The sequence below is a fragment of the Hemicordylus capensis genome, chromosome 2 (assembly GCF_027244095.1).
Source record: "Hemicordylus capensis ecotype Gifberg chromosome 2, rHemCap1.1.pri, whole genome shotgun sequence".
Taxonomy (NCBI): Eukaryota; Metazoa; Chordata; class Lepidosauria; order Squamata; family Cordylidae; genus Hemicordylus; species Hemicordylus capensis.
The window spans coordinates 229,348,507-229,374,600 of record NC_069658.1 but is presented as its reverse complement, the minus strand read 5'-3'; the positions used below and the strand labels follow the sequence as shown (position 1 = coordinate 229,374,600).

Sequence of the window (26,094 nt, the reverse complement as noted above, 5' to 3'; positions counted from 1 at the left end):
ATCTCCTGGCAGTTGACAATTTTAAAAAGAGAATGACAACCTAATCAACTGCCAACACCAAATGCCTAGGTGTATCTTCAAGGCCCTGGCAAAGAGGTCAAACCCCAGCTTCTTTTTGTTGGCCCCAAATCCCTGGCCTTCAGTTTCCCAGGATGACCCCCGGTTCTAGTGTTGTGAGAGAGAGAGAGGAAAATTTCTCTCTGTCCATTCTCTCTACTCCAGGCATAGTTTTATACACCTCTATCATGTCTCCCCACAGCCACCTCTTTTCCAAACTAAAAAGCCCCAGATGTTGTATCCTTGCTGCATAAGGAAGTTGCTCCAGGCCCGTGATCATCTTGCTTGCCCTCTTCTGCACGGAAGCCCTTGTAGATGTGGAGTTATGGAGAAATATGTGTTGTCACTATTCTGCTCGACTTGCATGAAGGCAGGTTAGGGAGAGGTTCCCAAGTACAGTAATCCCCTGAGGAATGTTGAAACAGGGAAGCATGTCCAAAAGGGTTATTTAGGAAGTTACATACTTGGATAGGAAAGCCGGTGTCCCTGAGCTTTATGTCTTCATAGTGCAAGATCAGAACAAGGATGGAGGAAAGGTAAAACTACAACAAACAGGTAGGAAGGGGAGCCCTGAGAGTATCAGTCTACCAAAAAGTCCTATAAGTGGCTTGTTTCATGGCAGGAAATGACAAAAACCTCTGGAACAAACAAAATATAATTCATTCATTCATTTATTTGTTTATGAATGCACCATGCTCCAGTTGATTAGCAACCCAGAAGATCTGAGAACTGTGAAGCATGTGTTGTGCTTTTTATTTTTATTTCTTTAGAAACGCATTATACGTCCAAGCTGGTTGGCCATGTCCAAAAACCTCACTCACACTATTGACACTGTATGTCATCAATCAGTAGGATTCTGTAATGATATGAAATGTTAAGAGGCCCCCGCATCCCCCTAGGGACGGCCCTGGCCACACTCTCTGAAGCCGGGCTGCTTAAGGTGCTTATGAGCTGCCCAAAAACAGTGCCTCCCCTCCTGCCCTCACTTCCCACAATGTCCACACACTGGACAGAAGTCTAGAGGAGAGGAAAACAGATGTCCGAAGGTGCAAAGATCCACCTGCCTAACCCGCCAGTTGTAGCTCCCTCTGGTGGTGACATCAGAAACAAAAAACTGAGAGGGCACAGAAGGGGGAAAATGCATTTCTGGGGGTGAGCAAGCCAAGCTGTGGGTCCCACACGTTAGATTTCTGAAAGGGAAATGGGCAGCAGCTGGGGTGGTGGCTACCTTTTTGAGGGATGCTTGGTGTAAGAAATTAGAATTCTCCCTTCACATATGGGGAATGGAAAACTCAGAAGTCCTCAGAAGTCCCGGTTCTTTGCCTGATGTCCTGCTTGTTTTGTTCCCCCTAGACCAGTGATTCTCAAACTTGGGTCCTCAGGTATTATTGGACTTCAACTCCCATAATCCCCAACCAAAGGCCACTGAGGCTGGGGATTATGGGAGTTGAAGTCCAATAACACCTGAGGACCCAAGTTTGAGAATCCCTGCCCTCGACTCATGAAAGCATACAGACAAGGGATTAAAAGTTAACAGCATTTATTCTCACCCAATTCTTGACAGTCCTCAGTAGATAGAAGCAAGAGACAGTTCTGCGTTCAATCAGTACACCTTAAACATTTATCAGCCTCTTTCGGTTAGAAATTAAAAGTTAATGGTTAGAGATATATTTATAATACCTCTTCCTGTTTCTTGCAGTTGCACTTGTGGTTGCCTCTCTGTTTGGGCCTCTTGACTTCCTCTTTTCCCTTCTTGCCTCGAGTCTTTTCTCCTTCTCTATCTCTCGCTCTCCTTCCCTTCCTTAGTTAACCCTTTAACACATCATCTCTTAAGTACAATTGTGGATTCACCCACACAACCTTGCTCCTCGCTCTTCCTAATAATCATTGGTCAGAAGAATCCAGACCACTGATATCCTATAATTCAATTTGTCACCCCTTTTGACATATAAATCCATTGGTCAATTCTTAAATGTGCATAAATGAAACTTTCAGAATCTGCATCATAGGTTTTGATCGAAACACATGCAAACATTGTGGTTTGAACATGTTCTATTCTAATATCACCAAAGGGGGTCGCCACTTCGGGGGAGAACGAGGATAAGGGCTAGAGGACTTCTGTTTAATTAGTTTTAAGCTGTTTTAGACTTGGGTTGAAGTTGCTGTAATGTGTTTGGGTTCATCTGGAGATGGGGGGACAGGGGGCGCCTTTGTTGGCTATGGGGCAGCTATCCCGGTGGTGGTGGGGAATAGAAGTAGTAACATTGGCAGGTCAGCGACCGTTCCAGGGGAAGGGTAGTCAGAAACTTAATAGCTGTCTCCCCTTCCGGCTGCCCTGCCAGCTCTTTGACTTCGGGGAGCACTGCCAACAACCCACATAGCCTTTCTCTGCTCCTCTGTAATGCCAGGTCAGTCCAAAATAAATCTGAACTCATCCATGATTTGATCATGGATGAAGGGGCCGACCTGGTATGTATTACCGAGACTTGGTTGGGGGAGGCTAATGGTCCAGTTTGGCCCCAGCTTCTCCCTCCAGAATATTCTGCAGAGGAGCAGGTGAGGGGACGTGGGCGGGGAGGTGGAGTGGCTGTGGTCTAGAAGGATAACATTTCCCCTACCAGGGTCCCTGTTAGGGTGTCGGACCATATTGAATGTGTGTACTTGAGTTTGGGGACCAGGGATAGATTGGGACTTCTGTTGGTGTACCGATCACCCTGCTGCCCAGCGGAATCCCTTACTGAGCTCACAGACCTGGTCGTGGAACTCACGTTGGAGTCTCCCAGACTTTTGGTGCTGGAGGACTACTATGTTCATTTCGGGACCAACCTGTCTGGGGTAGCTCAGGAGTTCATAGCGGCCATGACAACTATGGGCCTATCCCAAGTGGTCTCGGGACCAACGCATATTGCAGGTCACACGCTTGATTTGGTCTTTTACGCTGATCAGGGTGGTGTTCCGTGGGTGGGGACTCCTGTGATTTCCCCATTGTCATGGATGGACCACCATCTGGTTAAGGTTGGACTTACAACCACTTCCCACCTCCGCAGGGGGCGAGGTGCCCATTAGAATGTTCCGCCCCAAGAGGTTATTGGATCCAGTAAGATTCCAAGAAGCCTTGGAGGGATTCAACGTTGGCTTTGCCAGTGACCCTGTTGATGCCCTGGTTGAGAATTGGAACAACTTGCTCACCAGGGCAGTAGACACGATTGCTCCCAAGCGTCCCCTCCGACCCGCTTCAAATTTGGCTCCTTGGTATACAGAAGACCTACAGGGGCTGAAGCGGCAAGGTAGGTTACTGGAGCACAAATGGAGGAAGACTCAAATCTCACAGATTGTGACATAGAGCATATTTAAAGATGTATGCTCAAGCAATACATACGGCAAAGAGGCGGTTCTTTTCTACCCGTATTACCTCTGCGAGTTCACATCCAGCAGAGTTGTTCAGGGTTGTGATGGGACTAATATCTGACCCCCCCAACCAGAATTTAGAGTCATCAGTTACCCACTGTGATGTGTTTAAAGAGTTTTTCACATATAAAATCTCTCCAACCTAGATGGAGACTTCACAATTAATTTCATGTCTGAACTGGAGGTGGCCAACGACTCCTCTTATGTGATTCGACTGGATCAGTTTCGGTTTGTGACTCCTGAGGATTTGGACAAGCTGCTTGGAGCGGTGAGGCCTACCACTTATTCTCTTGACCCTTATCCAACATGTCTTATTTGATCTAGTAAGGAGATTGTTGTAGACACCCTGGTGGAAATCATAAATGCTTCTCCAAGGGAGGGGAGGATGCCTCCTTGTCTTAAGGAGGCAATCATTAGACCTCTTCTAAAGAAGCCTGCATTAGATCCCTCAGAGTTGAGCAATTATAGGCCTGTTTCCAATCTCCCATGGCTGGGCAAGGTAAATGAGAGGGTGGTGGCCTCTCAGCTCCAGGCGATCTTGGAGGAAACTGATTATCTAGACCCATTTCAAACTGGTTTTTGGGCAGGCAATGGGGTGGAGACTGCCTTGGTGGGCCTGATGGATGATCTCCAATTGGCAATTGACAGAGGAAGTGTGACTCTGTTGGTCCTCTTGGATCTCTTGGCAGCTTTCGATACTATCGACCATAGTATCCTTCTGGAACGTCTGAGGGTGTTGGGGGTGGGAGGCACTGTTTTACAGTGGTTCCGCTTGTACCTCTCAGATAGATTCCAGATGGTGTCGATTGGAGACCGTTGCTCTTCAAAATCTGAGCTTAAGTATGGTGTCCCTCAAGCCTCCGTACTTTCTCCAATGCTTTTTAACATCTACATGAAACCGCCGGGAGAGATCATCAGGGGATTTGGAGCTGGCTGTTACCAGTACGCTGATGACACCCAGATCTACTTCTCCATGTCAACTTCTTCAGGAGCTGGCATATCCTCCCTAAATGCCTGCCTAGAAGCAGTAATGGGCTGGATGAGGGAGAATAAACTGAAGTTCAATCCAGATCAGACGGAGGTACTTATTTTGTGGGGTCAGAACGCTAGAGACGATTTTGATCTGCCTGTTCTAGATGGGGTCACACTTCCCCAAAAGGAACAGGTTCGTGGTCTGGGAGTACTTCTGGATCCACACCTCTCCCTGGTTTCTCAGGTTGAGGCTCTGGCCAGGGGTGCTTTCTATCAGCTCCGGCTGATACGCCAGCTGCGCCCGTTTCTTGAGATCAACGACCTCAAAACAGTGGTACATCTGTTGGTAACCTCCAGACTTGATTTTTGTAATGCGCTCTACGTGGGGCTGCCTTTGTACATAGTCCGGAAACTTCAGTTGGTTCAGAACGCGGCAGCCAAGTTGGTCTCTGGATCATCTCAGAGAACCCATGTTACTCCTTTACTGATGGAATTACACTGGCTGCCAATAGGTTTCCGGACAAAATACAAAGTGTTAGTTATAACTTACAAAGCCCGGCCTAGGCCTAGGCCCTGGGTATTTAAGAGAGCGTCTTCTTCATTACAAGCCCCACCGCCCCTTGAGGTCATCTGAGGAGGTCCGTCTCTAGTTACCGCCAACTCATTTGGTGGATACACAGAGACGGGCCTTCCCGTTCGCTGACTCAAGATTGTGGAATGCACTCCCTGCTGAGATACAATCCTCCCCATCTCTGGCAATTTTCAAAAAACACCTGAAAACCCATCTTTTCGCCCAAGATTTCTCAGCTTCCTAATATTTTGGGGTTTTAATTTCTGGTTATTTTAAAATTGTTAAATTGTTTTTAAGTTTCTGTATATGTTTTTAACTGGTTTTATGTTATTGCAAAGCGCCCAGAGACGAAGGTTTGGGGCGGTGTACAAATCTGATAAATAAATCAATAAAATAAAATCTAAGCTAAACTGGGGAAGCAACCCAAACGAAATTAGGGAAGTGGTCTGTCATGACACTTGAAAGAACGTAGTTTGACATTTTAAACTGAAAGAACACAATTTGACATTTGAAAAGCACCTCCAAACTAAATTGGGGACTGTAGGAGGGTTTGGAAACATGTCTGGAACGTGTCTTGAAACAGCAGCTTGCATCAGACAGGTTGAAAAGCACCTGGTGTTCCTGAAAACAATGTCAAGCAAACTGGTCAACCGAGCCATACAATCAAATGCCCTCTGCTTTGTCTTACACTGGCCTCCTTGCCCCCCACTCTGGAGCCAGCCTTACAGCTGGTCCTGCTCATCATCCAGACACAAAGAGAGGGGAAAGGCCGTCCTCCTTCTCTGTGGCCTGCACCTGACCCCCTGACCCCCATTTCATGTGGGTTTGGGCATAAAGCCTTGCAAACTGATACAGCCAGGAAAGAAAAGGCAGAGAGGAATAGACAGGGGATTAAAATGGGTCTTTCAAAGGTTCAGCGCGGCCTGTGAGTGAGTCAGATAAGGCAGCAGAACAAAGGGGTCCCTGCCCCAGAGCCACCTAATGGCACAGCAGGGAAGTAACTTGCCTAGGGAGCAAGAGGTTGCTGGTTCAAAGTGCAAAGTGCACACTCCCAATGGGCGTGCAGTGTGAAATGACCCAATCCAGTTCCCACTCCACTTTATTGAAATCCTCCCAGCTTCAAATCTTGTTTACAGAATGCAGGAAAATCTTGGTCATGGACTTGGCACGTCCATGGAGAGCACACACTGCTCAGCAACCACTGGTTCCTGTCTGATCAGCCAAAACCCAAGCAGATTTGGGCCTGCCTCGCACTTCAAAACATCTAAGTGTGATCAGAAGTGGGATGAAAGTCTCAATCTAGAATAACTAATCAAGGCTCACGACCTTTTGGGTTTCCACCTGGTAGGTGGAAAGAAGAGAAATGGACTTGATTTATTTATTTCATTTTCATTCCACTCAAAGAACCACTAGAAAAACTACTACAAATAATTATATACCCTTGTCCAGAAGGAGATAGAGCAGGGGCTCCTAACATGTGGTCCTCCAGATGCTGATGAACTATTGAATAGTTCAGCAATTCGATATATTATGGCTTTGGATGATGCGAGTTGATGTTCAGTCATATCTGAAGAACACAGTTTGTGCACCACTGAGACAGAGGATTCTGCATTCCATTCCATAATCAAAACAACCTTGTGAGGTAGGTGAAGCTGACTGATAGATTCCAGGCATTTATATAGTTTCTCTCCAGTATGGGTTCTTTGATGGCTAGTAAGACTTCCGCTCTGACTGAAGCTCTTTCCACACTCCAAGCATTTATATGGTTTCTCTCCAGTATGGGTTCTTTGATGGCTAGTAAGACTTCCGCTCTGACTGAAGCTCTTTCCACACTCCAAGCATTTATATGGCTTCTCTCCAGTATGGTTTCTTTGATGGCTAGTAAGACTTCCGCTCTGACTGAAGCTCTTTCCACACTCCAATCATTTCTATGGATTCTCTCCAGTATGGGTTCTTTGATGCCTAGTAAGATGTCCGCTCATACTGAAACTCTTTCCACACTCGAAGAATTTATATGGTTTCTCTCCAGTATGGGTTCTTTGATGGCTAGTAAGGTTTCCAATAGTATTGAAGCTCATTCCACAGTCCAAGCATTTATATGGTTTCACTACAGTATGGTTTCTTTGATGGCTAGTAAGACTTCCGCTCTGACTGAAGCTCTTTCCACACTCCAATCATTTCTATGGATTCTCTCCAGTATGGGTTCTTTGATGCCTAGTAAGATGTCCGCTCATACTGAAACTCTTTCCACACTCGAAGAATTTATATGGTTTCTCTCCAGTATGGGTTCTTTGATGGCTAGTAAGGTTTCCAATAGTATTGAAGCTCATTCCACAGTCCAAGCATTTATATAGCTTCTCTCCAGTATGGGTTCTTTGATGGCTAGTAAGTTGTCCAATCTGGCTGAAGCTCTTTCCACACTCCAAGCATTTATATGGCTTCTCTCCTGTTGGTGCTGCGCCTCTATTGCAGAGTTAATCACTTGTACCCCGCTCGGCTGAGTAAGAACACTCTGACACAGGTATAGTTCAAACTGAAGATTATATTGAAGTAGAGGAAAACTTACATGATATAGCAGCTCAGTAACTCCTTTTACACGTAGGCATACATATACATTAGGCACAAGGATATAGCATAGACATGGCAGCCGGGTGGACCACAGTGGTGCAGCCTTTAAAACTGTGGACAGTTAGCTCTTCCTTGAGCCTCGTTCTTATGCTGGCTTTGGCCAATCACTTCAGGTCAGTACTCAACACCTGTTAATTGGCCTCACATGTTGCCAGTCACCACTTACTGCAAATACAGTGACTCTCACTTATTACTTAAAGCAATACACACACGACACCTCACAGTGATCCTGCGTTGTGTAGACTTTTCTTTAATCTGAAATAAATGTCTTTTCTGCATACTGTGATACTGTCTGCACGTTGTCTCGCTCTCTTAATAATATGCCAAGGATATACCCTATTCAACAGTTGTACCTCAAGCATCCTGATGGTTAATAAGTATTCCGCTCTGACTGAAGCTCTTTCCACAGTCCAATCATTTATAGGGTTTCTCTCCAGTATGGGTTCTTTGATGGCTAGTAAGTGTTCCGCTCTCACTGAAGCTCTTTCCACACTCCAAGCATTTATATGGTTTCTCTCCAGTATGGTTTCTTTGATGTCTAGTAAGTTTTCCGCTCTCACTGAAGCTCTTTCCACACTCCAAGCACTGATATGGTTTCTCTCCAGTATGGGTTCTTTGATAGCAAGTAAGATGTCCGCTCTGACTGAGGCTCTTTCCACACTCAAAGCATTTATATGGTTTCTCTCCCGTATGGGTTCTTTGATGGCTAGTAAGGTTTCCACTCTGACTGAAGCTCTTTCCACACTCCAAGCATTTATATGGCTTCTCTCCAGTATGGGTTCTTTGATGGCAAGTAAGATGTCCGCTCATACTGAATCTCTTTGCACACTTCAAGCATTTATATGGTTTCTCTCCCGTATGGGTTCTTTGATGACTAGTAAGACTTCCACTGTCATTGAAGCTCTTTCCACACTCTAAGCATTTATATTGTTTCTCTCCAGTATGGGTTCCTGTACGGCTAGTAAGGTTTCCACGAGTATTGAAGCTTATTCCACAGTTCAAGCATTTATATGATTTCACTCCAGTATGGGTTCTTTGCTGGCTAGTAAGACTTCCGCTCTGACTGAAGCTCTTTCCACACTCCAAGCAATTATATGGTTTCTCTCCAGTATGGGTTCTTTGATGGCTAGTAAGACTTCTGCTCTCACTGAAGCTCTTTCCACATTCAAAGCATTTATATGGCTTCTCTCCAGTATGGGTTCTTTGATGGATAGTAAGATTTCCACTCTGACTGAAGCTCTTTCCACACTCAAAGCATTTATATGGTTTCTCTCCAGTATGGGTTCTTTGATGGAAAGTAAGATGTCCGCTCTGACTGAGGCTCTTTCCACACTCCAAGCATTTATATGGTTTCTCTCCAGTATGGGTTCTTTGATGGGAAGTGAGGTGTGCACTTTTGCTGAATCTCTTTCCACACTCTAAGCATGTATATGTTTTCTTTCCAGTATGCGTCCTTTGATGGCTAGTAGCTTTTTGCTCCGAATGAAGCTCTTCCTGTACTCAAAGCATTTATATGGCTTCTCTCCAGTATGGGTTCTTTGATGCCTAGTAAGACTTCCACTCACTGAAGCTCTTTCCACACTTCAAGCATTTATATGGTTTCTCTCCTATGTGCTTTTCCCACTAAGATTGAAAATTTGGTTCATAGATTTCTCCATGATGAGAAACAGAAGAACCATTCCTGTTCTTCTCTTTTGCTTCAGTGTCCATCCTCTGTTTCCCTCTCTTTTTCCAGCTGACATCAACCAACATTCCTCCATTGCAAATTCCCTCCGTATTCATCTTCCCACTATCATCTGCTGGAAAGTAGGGAGAAAATTGGTCAGGGCTTGGGACAGAAATGGATCCTCCAGTCACTGATCAACCCACACTTAATGTGTCCTTTTGAGGGAAAAAGAAGAAAGCCAGACAGTTCTGCGTTACCAAGACATGTGTGGATGTGGCAGGCAGAGGCCTAGCTGTCACCCTCCAGATTCTCAAGCCAGCCGCAACACAGGATCAATGGGTGGGTGGGTTGGTGGGTGTCACAATCAGGTTTTCATCTTGTTCACTGGGTACCCCACTGGGAAATCTCTCAGTTTGCCATGTCTGTACTTCATAATTGCATACCTTGCACACCTGGTGCCTTACCGTCTCCCTCCCTGGGTTGACAGAGGTAGCCAAAGGGCAGTATTGAAGTCCCCCATGCTAGTTATCTCAGGGTATTTCAACACTCGTTCTGAGGACACCTTGTTTGGTGAGACTCTGGTTTTCATCAGGTGAACCCCAGCAAATATAATCAAACAGAAAACCATAAAATAATCCTCATTATTTTTGTATATATGTAACAACTCCAAATCAGCAGAGCCCAGATTTCTTCTTATTATTATGGTATACCAAGGTGCTGATTTTGAAGTGGGTCTAGAGGGACACTTAGGAGCAATCATGTCTACTGCTCTGGCAAGTTCCTTATTTCAGGTTCCCACCAGGGCTTCGACAGAATCACATGCAGCACCAACTTTGAAACCCTCCAAGGTCTTTTGGAACCCTACTGGGTCCAGCAGCCTTTTTGTGCAGACCATCCTAATTGGTCCATCACCCCTGCAGGAGTGGATTGTGGCTGTGATAACAACCTTAACCATGTAGTGGTCCATCCAAGACAATGGGGAAACCACCGGATCCCCCACCCACGGAACACCCCCCTGATCAGAGTAAAAGACCAAATCAAGCATTGGCCGGCAACCTTACTTGATTCAGATACTAGTTGGAATAGGCCCATAGATGTAATGTCCGCTATGAACTCCTGAGCCGCACCAGACAAGCCAGCCCCCAAAGTGGATATTGAAGTCCCCCAGGACCAAAAGCCTGCGACACTCCAACACCAACTCCGCGACTAGCTCAGAGAGCTCATTTAGGGAGTCAGTTGGGCAGCAGGGTGATCGGTACACAAACAGGATTCCCAGTCTGTGTTCAACACATCATGTGAATGACTTTGTGTGAATGGAGATCTAGTGAGAGAGAGATCGAGCTGGTTTGCTTACTTGGTAAGAGCACGGAACATATATTCCCTCGCCATCATTCCTCCCCGAAAGTGGCTCCCCCAAAGAGGCGACCCCCTTTGATGTCACCCCTTTGGTGGTGGGCCCACTGCCACTGAAAGCTTCCTTCTTTATAAGTCCTGGGCAAAAAGCCCAGCTGGTGGAACGGGGGTGGGTGGCGAGGGACTGCCAAGTCACCTTGGGCTAGGCCTCGGTCCTGCAAGGCACCACGACATCTCCACCAGTCCAGGGGTGAGGGAGGCAGATGGAATCAGGAGGGGGCAAAAGGAGAAGGGGGAAGCCAGGCAAGAAGCCCAGATTCTGACCTTGAGGGCTGCCCAGCAATATGGTAGCTACCATCTTATTGCTTATTAATTATTATTATTTCTATTATCATTATAATTATTATTGCTTATTATTGCTTATTGCTACCATCTTATTGTTTGGATCCTATTATTTGCATAATTAATAAGACTTCTGCTTATATATTTGGTATCTGCACATAATCGGGACTCTCTCACTTCATGATTGATAGCCCGGCATGTCGTGATCAATAAAGCTTTGAATCTGACAAGATGGTGTGGCCCCTGCTTACTAAAGAGCCTCTAGGGGTAAACTTTTTCCAACATGAGCAACCTTGACTTATTCCTCTTTCCAAATGAAATTCATTTGACAATATACCATTGCCAAGATCCAATTAAATGTTTTTTCATACATAAGCTTTATCAAATTAGTGAAATTCCCTGCAAGTCCAAATGCTTCGAATGTCTGAAACAAGTGTAGTGGATCAACTTGATCAAATGCTTTCCCAGAATCTAGGAACACAGAAGCTCCCTCTTGATTATTTTGTCTGAAAGATGAGATTCTTTCAAGAAAGGGTGGCAAAGCTGCTGGGAACTTGTTTGATCTCAATTACAGCCTGTTTTCTTGAAACAAACACCCCGTCAGAACCAGAAGAGTATCCGTGTCTAGTCTGGACTATAGGTGAGGTTTGGTAGCATTACATAGGGTCTTCATAGAAGAGAAAAACAACTGTATATTGAAAAATAATTGCATAAAAACTTGCCTTTACAAAAAAGGTGGAGGGGGGATGGGATGGGTTGCAGGAAACTCACAGGGCTTAGCTGGCAATCTCCTGTCCTGGCGAGAGTCCCATTACGTAGCTGAGAGGAGGAACCTTCTGCAGGACCAGTCTTTGCACAGATGTTGGATCTCCCTCTCCCAAGATGCTCTGGAAGGCTGAAATCTCTCTCCCTCCAGATTGCCAGTCTCCTGAGCTCAGTGGCCGAGCATCTGCTTCAAATCACAAGTCCCCTGTTTCAGTCTCTGGCAGCATCTCCAGGTAGGACTGGGAAAACCCTCTTCCAAACCCTGAAGAGCTGCTGCCAGTCAGTGCAGAGACTACTGACTGAGGTAGCTGAAGGGTGTAACTCCACATAAGGCAGCGTTATATCTTCGGGGTTGTCCGACAGAGCATCCTCAGGGTTGAGTTTTATTTATATATTTATTTATTTATTTATAGCATTTATATCCCACCCTTTCTCCCCTCACAACAACCCTATGAGGTAGGTGAGATTGAGAGGTCACTGGTTCAGAGTCACCCAAGGAGCTTCATTGCTGAGGGTCATTTGAGAGTGAATCTTCCAGCTGCTAGTTTAACTCAAACAAGGATACCACTAACCCAATGCCTTGGCAAGATCTGTACCATACTCTTACCAGCTAAGCAGACCAGCTCAATCTCTCTCTCGCTAGATTTACATGGTGTTTTGAACACAGGTACATCAGTACCTTTCCAATCGATACTATGCAATTGAGGGGCCCGTACCCAGGTTCCAGAGGCGTAACGATGGGGTGGGCAGGCGGGGCACGTGCCCCAGGCGCCACCCTGGTTGGTCACGGGGGGGGGCGCCAAAAAGTGCCCCACCGATCCCCTGGCTTTCCCGGGTTTTTTGTTTGTTTGTTTTTTTAAGCCCAGCAGAGCAGTCCGAGCCGCTTGGGTCCGCGTGGTGGTGGCGTGGCGCCCTCTCCCCCAGTCTTGCCGCCACTCCATTGCTCGGCTCTGGCGCGGCGGGTGCCTAAAGTTTGCACTGCAGAGCAGACGCAGTCGACTCAATCTTCGTCACAACATAAGCTGTGGAACCGAACAGCAAGTACTGCGCACTCCCAGTCCCCGCCCCGCCACCAGTCACGCATGCATGGTGCTGGTGTGTGTCCTTCTCCCAGCTCGCCGTCTGCAGCACGTGCGACGAGGCAGGGAGTCGGACTCGGAGGACGAGCGTTTCTGCTGCTGCCTGAGGCACTAGGGGGATTCACTTCAGTTAACGGCCGGCAACAGCAACATAAAGCACCAACCAGGACAAGGTGTGTGATTGATGTACAGTGAACTTGGTTGGGCGGGCGGGGGCGGGCTTGACATTGCACCTGGCTGGCCGGTGGTGGGCCGGATTTGATTCCTCCGATGCACTTTGGGGCGCGCCGCCTTCTGTTGCCTTGCACTGCCTGCCTTCTCTTTCTCTCACTCTTTCCCTCCCCCACTCCAAGAAAAAGGGCCCCGTGCTGACTTCTGGTTTTGCTGCCTCGTCATCTTCCTCCCAGTCTCCCCTTTATCTCCCTTCTGAAGAAGAACGCTTCTCACTCATTGAAGAGCCTGCTGCGAGGGACGGGGAGGGGAGGGGAGTGGCGGCGATTCGGCGAAGGAAGGAAGCCAGAGAAATCTTTCGAGTAGCTGATCCACCAGCAAGGCATTAAATCAGTAGATGCTGCTTGTTATGCAAACATAAAGCCATTTAGGGAAAGTGTTTTGAGGCATTCTTCATTGTAAGTCAGCCTTCTGAAATAGAGGAGCTCCTATACTTCCCTAGGCTGAACTTCTCTAAAGGCACAATCCTATTGCACTGAGGCAACTCCCACAGAATTCAGTGGTGCTTCTTTCAAATAAAGTGTGCACAGGACTGCCACTTCAGTCTGGACTCACCAATGCATAATTGCAAATGGGGGGAAAGTCCCACTGGATTCTGTGGGTTAAATAAACATGCACAGGATCGGGCTGCAAATCTCAAATCCCAATTATACTTTTCCCGCATTTCTGTTAAGAACTGATTATAGATAGCTTGACATGAGAACATGGGTAAGGCAGGGCTGAAATTGTAGAGAGAATTTGTGGTAGAGCTTGAGTACTGGGAGAACAATTGCAAGCAGGTTGTCAAGTGTTCTGTTCTAGTTAGGTGTTGAAAGGCAAATATGTGCATTTCATTGTCTGTAATGCAGGTCTGCAAAGATACAGTTTTGTAGGCTGCATTCGAAGATGTGTGGATAGAGGATGAGTCTGTACACATGCAAATGTGGATCTGTCATTTGTTCAATAAATGCTCTACGAAGTTAAGTGGAGGATACGTGCAATACAGCCATACAACTATTACATTAAAAATTGAGAGCCTTTTTTTGGGTTTCTATAACCTTGACAGTCTGACAAGTTGTAAAATTAATTTCATTGCTTGTAAACAAATTTACATGGAGCCACATGCTTTTTGTATCTCATATGTTCATGTGTCTTGCTAATCTACCACCAGGCATTTCATGGATTCCATCCTGCAAGGCCCCTTCTGAAAAGCACATTTCACCTGCTTTTTCTTAAGTTTTTCAAATTGATAAAAGTGCTTATTACAGCTCCAACATAGAGAGCTGAGTCCCAATATTTTAAGGAGCTGGATTTCTTTTTTTCTTTTTTAAAGTTACCTAATTTTGCTCACCATTTGGCTTATGTTAGCATCACAAACATACTTGAAATTATGACAGTGTTGTGATTAGAGGTGTCATACCTATTTTTTGCAGGATGGGAGAGAGAGATAACAAGGATAATCTGGGTTCAAACTACAGTGGGAACAATATAATTTGTGCATGTGTTGGTTTCATGTGTGTGTGTTTTTCTCAATGATACATTAAAACACTAGGTTGTGTAAGGAGAAAATGTTGCCACATTTCTGCTTTGCCAGGAGAGAATGTCTTTCTGTATATTGCTTATACAAATAGTTTATCTAGACAGATAAATGTACAAATAATACATTCACATAGGAGAGGGTGGGGGTTTTTTGCCCCCAAACAACTAAAACCAACAAACCAATAAGAAGCTGAGTAACACCTTTTAGTCATCAAGACAATTTGTACCTTGTATATTATGTAGGAGTGAGGATGCTTGTACCTCACAGGGGCTTTTTAGTACCTTGCCAGATTGGTTCCCACATGCCCATGATGCTAAAGCATGGTCTAATTTCTTTAACTAAAGGTTGGCATGAGATATATATGAGAGATATATAATCTCCTTAATTTGTAAAATAATATCTTTAAATAAAGCCTATGCAGAAAAAAAGCAGTAAATGATGCGTCAGATGTTAATTAGTTAGGTTTTTAAATTCCTTTACAAATCCTAGTTTGTTCTTTTTAAAAAATGAGTTATTTATCGCATTTTTGGTTATTTATCGCATTTTGAAATTTTTGGTAATTTTTGTAATTTTTAAAATTTTTAAAATAAAAGTTTTCTAAAACGTGTGTCAGTCAGATGTATGCTGGGGGGGCGGCGGGGGGGGGGGCGCAATTTCAGTGCTTGCCCCGGGCGCTGTTTTCCCTAGTTACGCCTCTGCCAGGTTCACTTTTAACATGAATGCAGGTCATTCACACAAACACATGTATGAGTGTACAGACTGCTGTACAACATCATGTCTGAACCAAGCTTTTTACTCTTCCCTTTCAAGGAGCCTTACCCAGAGAGGCCACATTCCTCCTTTTCTCCTGCATGACTTCCCTGTGCAGGGTTCTCTCGTCCAGATCCAGCAGAGCCCACTCTTCTTCCGTGAAATGCACAGCCACCTCCTCAAAGCTCACCTGGCCCTGGAAGAGAAGGAAACATGTTCACTCTCGCAGAAGACATAATGGTTCCTTCCTTGAAGCAGAATCCACAAGAGTCGTTCAGGAAAGGTGCTGTGAGAAGGGCAGGGAATGTTCCCTGCAGGGTCATCTATTTAAACAAGAGCAATAGCTATTTTTGTTACAAAGCGGGTCTATAAATATAAATAGCTATTGCTCTTGTTTAAATAGAAAAATAAGTGGGGGGGGGGAATGGTGTCCTGTCACAAAGAGGGTGCGACTAAAACCAAACAGTGGCGATACCAGCAACCACCCCTGGAAAAGATGCTCTCATGAGATGAAGAGGCACACTTACTCCCCGCCCACGCCCTGTTCAATACTTGAAAGCCAACCCTTTCAAAGGCACCTCCCTGTCTGGTTAGCCAGATTCCAACCTTCACAAGATTCAAGGCTTTCTAGTCAGCAGCTTGGACAGAAGCCAAAGGAAAGAGGGCCACTTGCAGCCCCAGAGGGGTGTCCAAGGAATAGGGCTTGTCTGTCTGCCCCACATTCTCCATTCCCAACAAGCCCTCCCCTACCTTCTTCGGTGGTCTTGAAGCATCTTCCATCCCACCAGGCAGAAGGGAGGGCTGAGAATGCATCAGTAGCGTCATTCCAGCACCTGCCAAGGACACAAAAGTGACGGGAGGATGTATGAGAAAAAAAGAGAGAGGGAGAATCAAGCCTAGAGTTAAAAATTCTCATGTTGGCTTTGTGCTGAATTCAAAATGCAGTTTGGGACACTTCAGGTTGATGACTTGTCATAACACAATATATTGTCTATTTAAACTGTGGAAGAGGCTGGAGAAAAGGGACTGCATTCATCCCCACCCCCCAAAGACTCAGGTGAACATAAAAGCAAGGCAAGGATTTCAGGTGCTCTCCTTCTGTCAAATCTATCAGACAGGGAAATGGGCAAGGTATTATAAAAGGAATGGGGGAAGTGTTGCAAAAATGCCCACTCGAGATGATTTTTCCAAGAAAAAAAAAATTGGGATGGAGAGCTAGTCTTGCATTAATAAGCATGAATTGTCCTCTTCGCTGAGCAGTGTTCATTTTTATTTGAATTTGTATGGGTGAACACATGGGAGCCCTCTCTGCCATAAGAGATTCCCCTTAGGATATGGGGTCACGGCTCAGTGGGGCACTGAGTGCTTTCATGCAAAAGGTCCCAGGTTCAATCCCGGGCAGAAGGTAGGGCTGGGGAAAATTCCTGCCTTTAAAAGCTTCCTCAGGCTTTAACTAACTTTCTGCTGCAGGCAAGACTCCTTTTATTCTCTTTCCCCCCTCCAACGTTGCTAAACAAACCAACCTAAATCAACTCAAGTTCCCTCCAGTTTATAAATTATAGCCAAACCAATCAAACCCTCTCTTCCCTCCAAAATGTAAACATCCCTTTCAGACCAAACGGCAGAACAGCGACTGTGAACTTTTGACCCCTGCACAGCCTCTTAATACAGAACACAGGGAGGAAGCAATCACATGTATAATACAAACATTAGAAAAGCACAAAGGGGAGGTAAAGGCCTCACTCCTTCAGGGGGGTATCTGGGGGGGGGCGGAATAAGGGGGCACCTGCCCCATACCGCCTTACCCAGCAAGGTGGCCCCACTGCTGCCCTCCTGCTTGGGGATCTCCTTGGACAGAGGCCTCTGCCTGGTGCCTGATGGAGCCTTCTCATCCTCAGGGAAGTCAGGGGCCGCTTCCGACAACAGTCCTTGCAACTGAGACAGACGGAAGGAGAGATTCCCAACAGGGAGCAGGAAGAAAGGCATTAGAAAGGGAACGGGACAGGAAGGTCCCAGAGGAAACTGCCTCATACCGAGTCAGATCCTTGGTCAAAGTACGTATGTTTGTCCATGTATATACAGCCTTTGTTAAATCTAGCTCAGTCTTGGCTACACTGACTGGCAGCGACTTCTTCTCCCGGCCCACATCCGCCCTGTCTCTTTGACAGTTTTTAGGGGGGGAAGTAAATATGTGGCTCTTCACCCAGGCCTCTGAATGAAAGTATTGCTTTTGCTGCTGCTTTGTGTTTTATGGATTTTTTAATTTGGATTTTTAAATAGAGATTTTATTTTTATATTATCTGTACTTTTGTATTATATTTATTGTTTTAATTATATTGTAAAACACCTTGAGATTATTTTAAGGAAAGGCAGTATATAAATCCAACGAACAAGCAATACATTTATATACCGCCTTTCCTAAATCTAGCACAGTATTGTCTACTGTGACTGGCAGCGACTTCTTCTCGAAAGTTTCCGGCAGGAGCTTATCCCAGGCCTACATGGAGATGCCAGGGATTCAACTGGGGGCATCCTGCATGCAATCAGATGTTCTGCCACATGCCCAAGATAGAAGGTCGCAAACCCACAATTGGATTGAAGTGGGTGGATCATCTCCACGAGTGATTCCCAAGTTGCTTTTTGATGCCACATCTGGCTTCTTTGAGGATCTCCTGGCTCACATTCTGAGTCCTTTGCAGCTCCCAAGATAAACTGCTCTCTCACCTGCTATTTTTCCTGCCTCTTGTCCTCCTCTGCCTGGCTCAGGAGGAAACCTTCTGCCAGGGCCACTGCCTGGGAACTGGTCTCTGCTCCACACTCTCTGATCCAGCTCTCTAGCTCTGGGGGCAGGATGCTCAAGAACTGCTCCAGGGTCACCAGGTCCACAATCTGAGCTGTTGTGAGTCTCCCTGGCTTCAGCCACTGATGGCAAAGGCTGTGGAGTCAGCTGCAAACACCTCGGGGGCCCTCAGCATGGTGGTAGAACTGCCTGAAGCGCAGGCGCTGGGCCTCTGAGCTCCTGATGTCCTCAACCAGCATCTTCTGCTTGGCCCTTTCCCCGAATTCCCCAGTGCTCCCCACTTGTCTGGCCTCAAGGCCTTCTCCTGCTTCGCAGCTAGCTGGGTCTTCCTTCCCCATCTTTCATTCGTGCTCCAAGGCAGCCTCCAACAATATTTAAAAATCAAAGGATTTCCTTGTTGAGGGATGAAAGTGTTTGACTCCCAGATTCCACCTCATGGATCTTCTCTCTGTATGAGAAGGAGACAAATGCTAAGAGTCCAAGATAACCTTGAAAGGCAGAGTGGGGGAGGCAGGTGGTCTCCCCATCAGGGCCACGGAACAAAGCCTTCAATGCAGGATCCTCCCCTTTGGTCTGTTCCTGAGAACTCCCCACCCCACTTCCTCCTCCTCCTCTGGGCTTCCCCACACAATGGAGCCTCCTGGGGAGCAGAGTGCAAACCTCAGCTCCTTAAAGCCACACCCTCTTTTCCCATTTCCAGCCACCACATCCTCGAAGCTCTCCCCTTTCAAGGAGGGCACAAGGAGGGCGACTTGGATCACCCCTTGGGAATCCGCCTTCTCCATTCTCCCCCACCCTTGGCTGCCCAGAGAAGGACATGCAGATAGCAGGCCTGGGGGGGAAGAAATCACTCCTCAGAGCTCTCAAGCACCCACATTTGGAATGACTTGATTGACAAACAGCCAGAACAGCAGGGGAGGGGTTAAGGTTGAGAGGGAAAGGACAGACAGGAAAAACCAAACAAAAATGTTACAGCTAACTCCTAATTCTGTGAACTGTAAAAAATGAGAGAGAACACTGTTCCTGGCACCCACAGAGCCCTGTGCTTTCCTTTGGTAGTATACAGGAGGGGTTTACCATTGCCTCCTCCCGCACAGTCTGAGATGATGCCTTTCAGCATCTTCCTATATCACTGCTGCCCGATATAGTACAGGTTGAGTATCCCTCATCTGGACATCCGAAATCCGTAATGTTCCAGAATGCGGACACCATGCCGTAACAAAAACAAAAAAACCCAAAACGCCACAGCTCACTTGCTCGCAGATTCCCAATTTTGTTTCTTTAAAACATGCAGTCAGAACTACTTATTTCAGAAGGCTGCACACATCTCACCCCCCTCATTGCCCACCCAGGACATTTCTACGAGGGGTTCCATCGTCCCAAGCCCACTGCCTGCTTTCCTCCCTTCCATTGCCTCCCACCTAACCATCCCTCCCCGGCTCTGGGATCCCCACGCACCCCACCTACACTGGCAACCACCAGCTCCTGTAGGCAGGAAAAGACACAAAGGCTCCTTTCTCAGGGGAGGGGCTGGAAGGGAAGGCACTGGGTGCAGAATGTTTCTTCCCAGTCGCCTCTCTAGGAACCTGGACTCCCTCAGGTTAACCCTTAAACTGGCCTTCTCCTTGCAGGGGGCAGCAAAGGAGGCTGCTCCATCCCTGCCTTGCAAGAGAGAGCAAAGAGCGCATGCTCAGTTTGGCACCTGCTCTGTTGGCGTCCGTTTTGGCAATCTGTTGGTGCCTGCTCTGTTTTGTAAAGGTACAGGGTGATGTCGAAAATGTCAAAAAGGCTTGCTGATACCCCTATGGATAACAGTGATAATAAAAAAAGGAAGTGTTTATGTTTATCTAAATACTTTAAATAAAACCATACACACACACACACACACAGAGTAGCCTTCTGTGTTTAGACTTGGATGCCATGCCCAAGATATCTCATTATGCAAATATTCCAAAATCTGGAAAAATCCAAAATATGGAACACTTCTGGTTCTGGTTCCAAGCAGTCCATATAGGAATACTCAACTGTAGCAGCGGGGATTCAAACCGGCAACCTTCTGCATGTTAGTCAAGCATTTCCACGCTGGCCTTCCCTACGTTCAAAATGGCTCTTTTCCCAATCTCAGCCCGGACACCCACCGAAAGGCGAGTGCTGGCCATAACAGTTCACCCCAATTATAGCAGAGCAAATGTGTGTGAGAAGAGCAAGCCCAGCAAAGAGCATCTTCAAAAGCAAGTCAGGTTTCTTGGGGAAATCACATACCTTGGTAGGAAAGCTGGTTTCCCTGAGCTTTCTGTCCTCATAGTGCAGAGGAGAGAGGGAGTGAGAGAAGCGACATGTCTCATGGAGAAGGCAGCGGAGCAAGGAGCAGGAGGAAGTGAGAGACCCTCATCACCAGCAATCAGAGGTGGCCAGAGCAGAGGGAGAGGCAGGGAGAGGCAAGGAGAGGGGGGATAGAGAGGAAGACGCTTCCTCACTCTCTCAACTCCTCATACCCCTAATGGGCAGTAGGGCAGAAGGTGCAGAGAGACAAGGCAACTGGAGCTGTGTCTCCAACCTTGATCACAAGGGCCTCCTCCAAATTACTACACCCTCACGGACACATCTTGTAAGAAAGTTTCTTAAAGAAACACCACCTCACCAACAAGAGAAGAAGCCTCCTCCCACTCAAAAGAGGCCGTCTTCCAACAATGCTCCACCCCTTCTGGAAACTGGGACCAGAACCAGTTACAAGTGTTTTAGTAGTCTAGGGGTGGCCTTCACCAGACCATAAGCTGTTCTGACAGGGTTTTTGGGCTACCTAAAGCCGTCATTGAAGGTAAGAAGCAGCTGCTCGAAGTTCTTGCTGCTCCCTTCAATATCCTTGTTGTTTCTTTGACCCAGGGGGATATGAGGCAGCTGGGCTGGTTGGTCCCGTCTGGGGGCACAAATGCTCCATGTGATTTCTGATAAGGGCTACACTCCTAGAGACGGAAGACAGTTGATGGGCATTGCAATACTCTCAGCTTTCAGGGGGTTGTTGTGCTTTTATATTCCTGACCATCATGCCTGCTGCAGCCATATTTGCAATAGCGTTTTAAGGCTTTAAAAAGTTTTAAAAACACAAACACAAGCATAAAATTTTACATACGTTGTCAGAGGAATGGAAATTTGAAATGAGCAAGAATGCCCTCCAAAGATCAATCACCTGAACCAGGACAGCATCTTATTGTTACCCTAACCCTTTGCTCTGTGCAATGTGAAGGTAAAGTGTGCCGTCAAGTTGATTTCAACTCCTGTGGCAACCACAGAGCCATTTGGTTTTCTTTGGTAGATTGCAGGAGGGATTTGCCACTGCCTCCTCCTCCTCCTCTTGTGCAGTCTGAGATGGTGCCTTTCAGCATCTTCCTCTCTGTCGCAAGAGACGGAAATCATCCCCCTTGCAGGCTTGGGGGTGTCCACTGGGCTGGGCAACACTAGCCCCCAACTGCCTCCCCGCCAGCCCCACTCCCACCCTCCCTCAAGCACGCTGGGGACCCCCCCACAGACCCACCTCTCTCCATGTTCAGCGTCTTCCAGCGTCTCCCCCACCCACCCAGGACCAAGCAAGCTCCCTCCCGCCTCCTGGCCCAACGTTCTCCTCTCCCAAGCGGCCTCCAGAGTCTCTGCCCCGACTCCTCTGCAAAGCGCCGCCTTGCTGCCTCTTCCCCCTGCTGCCCTGCCCGCTTTCCCCTGAGCCCCCCAGGGCGGGGGAGGGGACACCAGTTTTCCTTTCCTGCCTCCTCCATCTCCCCCCTCCTAGCGGCCTCTCACCTTGGAGCCTCAGAACCGAGTCGTAGTAGACCTTGCACCGGATCTGGCCGGTGCTCTGCCAAGCGCAGGACATCCAGACACCCAGGTAGACGGTACTACAAACCCCAGATCTCCCTGTTTTCGGGAAAGTGGTGCGCGCAGCACGATACCTCCTCCTGCTCCAGCATGCACGCAGGTGCGATGCCGACCACGTGTCCACCTGCCAGCCACTGAGACCCGGGCAGGGCGGGGCAGGAGCCCAGCGGAGCAGAAGCAAAAGGCTGGAGAAGAGGAAAGCGGGGCGGGGGGAGAGAAGGAATACAGCGAGGAAGCCGGCGGGCGGGCGCGGGGTCATCTCACGTGACCTGCGGGGGGGGGGGGGCCCTCGCGGCAAAGCATGCAAATCAGGGAAGAGGTTCCAGTTGCAAGGGGTTCTAGTAGCTCCGGGTGGGAAACCCTATAGCTGGCTCCCTCCTTTGGACAGGCCACAAGCAAGCCTGCCTCGCATACTAGAGACACCCGCCTCGGGCTTTTGGCTGAATGCAGCACACACACTGCCCTCCTTCCCCAGCCAGCAGTAGAGCCAGCCGTGGCCCTCTATCTTCCCTCGAGCAAAGCATTTTTAGTGCCAGAGCACCCCCTGCTGGCCATCAGCTAGCCATTTCCTATCATTTGAGCAGAGGCAGGCAAGCTAGAAACATTGAAAGCACTGCACTGCCAAGAACTTTTCTTTCCCTAGGTTGCTCTTGCCAGCCCCATTATTATTGCTGCTGCTGCTGCTGCCGCCGCCCCCTCCTCCTCCTCCTGGGAAAGGGTGAGCGAGATGACGAGAGCCCCTCCTCCTCCCGGCAAGCTCTCACTTTCCAAGCAAGAGTGAAAAAGATGCCAGGGATAGAGCAGCCAGCCAGGGGTCTCTAGCTGATACCAGCATGTACTTAACGCGGATATGCTGCAGCCACGTTCGTGTTTAAAAGGGAGAGCCACAAAGGGCGAGGCGTCCACTGGGGAGGGAAGTTTTGTAGTAGCAAGCCTGAATGGACCCCTTTGCTAAGCAGGGGCTGCCCTGGTTTGCAGTTGAATGGGAGACTACACATATGAGCACTGTCAGATATTCCCCTCAGGGGATGGGGACATTCTGGAAAGAGCATCTTCATGCTTGCATGCAGAAGGTTCCACGTTCCCTCCTTGGCCTCTCCAAGAGAGTGCTGAGAGAGACTCTTGCCTTCAACTTTGGAGAAGCTGCTGCCAGTCAGTGTAGACAGTACTGAGTTAGATGGACCAATAGTCTGACTCAGTATAAGGCAGCTTCTTATGATCCAGGTTCACTTTTAAAGGGAACACACACACAGTCATTCATACAAGAGCATACATAGACACATACAACCATCCATGAATAGGGCATAACTTGAGGATGATTCACATCTACCATCACACTAGCCATATTCACATTATGTTCCACACATGTACGGTCTGTGTACAGTGTATGCATGCACAGATATTCAAACATGTTAAACACACAGAGATGGAAAGTATACTGTTGTATCGACATCTGAGGGGGCCCGCAGCAGTCACTCACAGAAAAACACATACTTTTGTACAGACACCTGAATGCATGTACAACTTCATTATTATTATTATCTATTACATTTATAAACCACCCCATCCAGAGGTTCTGGGCAATGTACAACAACTTTTTAAAAAGACATAAAACCCACAATTCAAACACAATGCTAAAAACAATATAAAAACAATTTGACAATGATTAAAACGATTTAAAAACAATTAAAATACTTTTAAAAACAACAACACTTTACAAGCCTTGGAAGGCCAGGCCAAACAAATAGGTTTTTAGGGCTCTCTTAAAGGTCGACAGTGAGCCTAAACTGTGGATATCTGCCGGGGGTGCATTCCGTAGGCCAGGAGCAGCTACAGAAAAGGCCCAGTACCGAGTTGCCACCAGACGTACAGGTGGCAACTAGAGACGGATCTCTCCAGATGATCTCAACGAGATATGGGGATCATACCAAAGAACGTGCTCTCTAAGGTAGCCCGGACCCCAGCTGTTCAGAGCTTTAAAGGTAATAACCAGCACTTTATATTTCGCCCGGAAACATATCGGCAGCCAGTGCAGCTGTTTTAAGACAGGCATAATATGGTCTCTCCGGGTTACCCCAGAGACTAATCTGGCTGCCAGATGTCTGTACTGGACAATGATCTTGATGTGTTGTAGAAAACCAAAGTAACTCCATTTTACTAGAAAACCTCAGTCTGACTTAAAGTAACCCCAACCCAGCTGAGGGCCATCACGGCCTCACATGATCAACGTCATTATCTCTCTCCACTAAATTGTATCTAAAGAAACTTGGTTCTCACAGGATTCTCACTGTTCTTTGCTGACAGTTTGGAAAACAGGATGTAACCAAATAAGGGGTGATCACCAGATGAACAATGAATCATTCGCATGCGTACTAGATACTTAGTCCACCATTTTGTTGCCAAGTATTTTAATGAAAAGTGCTATAGAAATAGAACAATGAATTTAAAAAAAAAACTTGGACCAGTAATTACAGAAGTTTTGGTGCGTAAATCTCTCCTAACACATAATAAGGCACACAGGATGACATCCTGATGAAGCACCTGCAGAGGGATGTTCCATAAGCACAAAGCTGCTAGACGAACTAGCTGTCCAAAGCAGTGTTCCCTCGAAGAGGGATTCCCAGTACATGGCTTTGCATAAACGACAGAAAACTCTGGAGGGCATATGACCAAACACAGGCATGTGACCAAACGTTGGCCAGCCAAGGTTGCCCACCCATCCTCTGGGGGATACAGCAGAATGCTGCGGCTTATCTTGTTATTATTGTTGGCATTGCTTGCTGATATGACACGCAGCCCTGTGGCAGGTTAGGGACCCTGCTGGGGCTGCAGCACCTCGACAGGCAGCCCTGGCCTCATAGCACTGATGGAGACACAGCTCCAGCTGCATTCTCTGTCTCATGACCTTGGGGTATGAGGAATCCCAGGAGGAGAGCTGGTCTTGTGGTAGCAAGCATGACTTGTCCCCTTAGCTAAGCATGGTCCGCCCTGGTTGCAGATGAATGGGAGATTTGATGTGTGATCTCTGTAAGATATTCCCCTCAGGGGATGGAGCCACTCTGGGAAGAGCATCAAGGTTCCAAGTTCCCTCCCTCCCCGGCATCTCCAAGATAGGACAAAATTTTTCTTTTAAAATAGGACAAGATTTTTTTTTATTGAACCAAGATACTAAGGCTGAGAAAGATTCTTGCCTGCAATCTTGCAAAAGCAGAATAGCATTTTTGGTCACCTACATCGGTATAGGACATGACAGGTCCTTTTCCCCCCAACTTTTTCGTAAACCAACGGATAAGAACATGTTGCTCCACTACGATTCTATGATTCTTGGCACCCTGACCATTTGCGCAAAGGACTTCCGTATGGTCAAAAATCTGCATTTTTAATGAATAGACTGCTTAAGCATCCTTAGCAGCATGACATGTCAACAATTCTAAAAGCAAGATAAAGCTGCATTCCTTATGAATGTGGTGATATTGTACAGCTAGTGCTTAAATGCTCACACTAATTTTCTTGTAGATCTAATTGGAGGTGGCCTCACCTGGTATGAAGCATCTATATTGGTGCTGTGCTATATATCTTCAAGCCCTTGGGGTTTGATAGTTAGTAAGCTTTTTCCTCCTCAACAAGGTATAGGAGGAAAGGCTGTCTCCATAAAGATTTGGTTGTTGAGTTATTGCTGTTTGAACTCAGGGAGGAGGAAAAGTGGTATGTATCGGTTTGTGCATAAGGGGGAGGATGTTATTCATATTATTACGGTTATCTGTGTACGTTGTCAGTCAGGAGATTTGTTAGCACTTGTTTTATTTTGACAGAATATTTCAGTTCTCTGAGGAAGGACTATCCGAAATGGGCTCAAGAATCCTGGGCTAGCCTATAAGGACTCTTCTCATCTTGGCAAGACTTTACTCCTATACACAAAAGAAGTTTCTATCCAATTCACTGAGATGCTATATTCTATACATGTGCATGTGCAGATACTACCTGCAAGATCATTGTCATTGTTACTCATTTAAGGATTTTCTACCATTGCAAGACTTTTATTCATTCATTTTTGATATAGACTTATTCTCAATATGGATAAGAACA

General features: G+C 46.8%; 2 protein-coding genes and 1 pseudogene across 2 annotated transcripts in view; all 3 read right to left on the bottom strand.

The window, feature by feature from the left end:
• Window positions 1-1,580: 1,580 nt before the first annotated feature.
• Window positions 1,581-7,086, bottom strand: LOC128341662 (zinc finger protein 723-like; annotated as a pseudogene).
• Window positions 1,581-26,094, bottom strand: part of LOC128343809 (zinc finger protein 91-like) — a 53,105-nt gene continuing 28,591 nt past the window's right edge. Inside the window, 8 exon segments of the mRNA XM_053293245.1 lie at window positions 1,581-9,108; window positions 9,111-9,186; window positions 15,532-15,537; window positions 16,092-16,174; window positions 17,147-17,276; window positions 18,741-18,973; window positions 21,934-21,988; window positions 22,083-22,193. Coding sequence (XP_053149220.1) covers window positions 7,991-9,108; window positions 9,111-9,186; window positions 15,532-15,537; window positions 16,092-16,174; window positions 17,147-17,276; window positions 18,741-18,973; window positions 21,934-21,988; window positions 22,083-22,193 — 1,812 coding nt within the window. The 3' untranslated portion in view covers window positions 1,581-7,990.
• On the bottom strand, window positions 9,094-22,094 carry LOC128341664 (zinc finger protein 534-like). The gene is made up of 5 exons (XM_053288077.1): window positions 21,934-22,094; window positions 18,066-18,589; window positions 16,092-16,174; window positions 15,411-15,537; window positions 9,094-9,435 (listed from the first exon to the last, which is right to left on the bottom strand). Exons 3-5 carry the CDS (start codon window positions 16,164-16,166, stop codon window positions 9,260-9,262), a joined length of 378 nt encoding a protein of 125 aa, XP_053144052.1. The 5' UTR covers window positions 16,167-16,174; window positions 18,066-18,589; window positions 21,934-22,094; the 3' UTR covers window positions 9,094-9,259.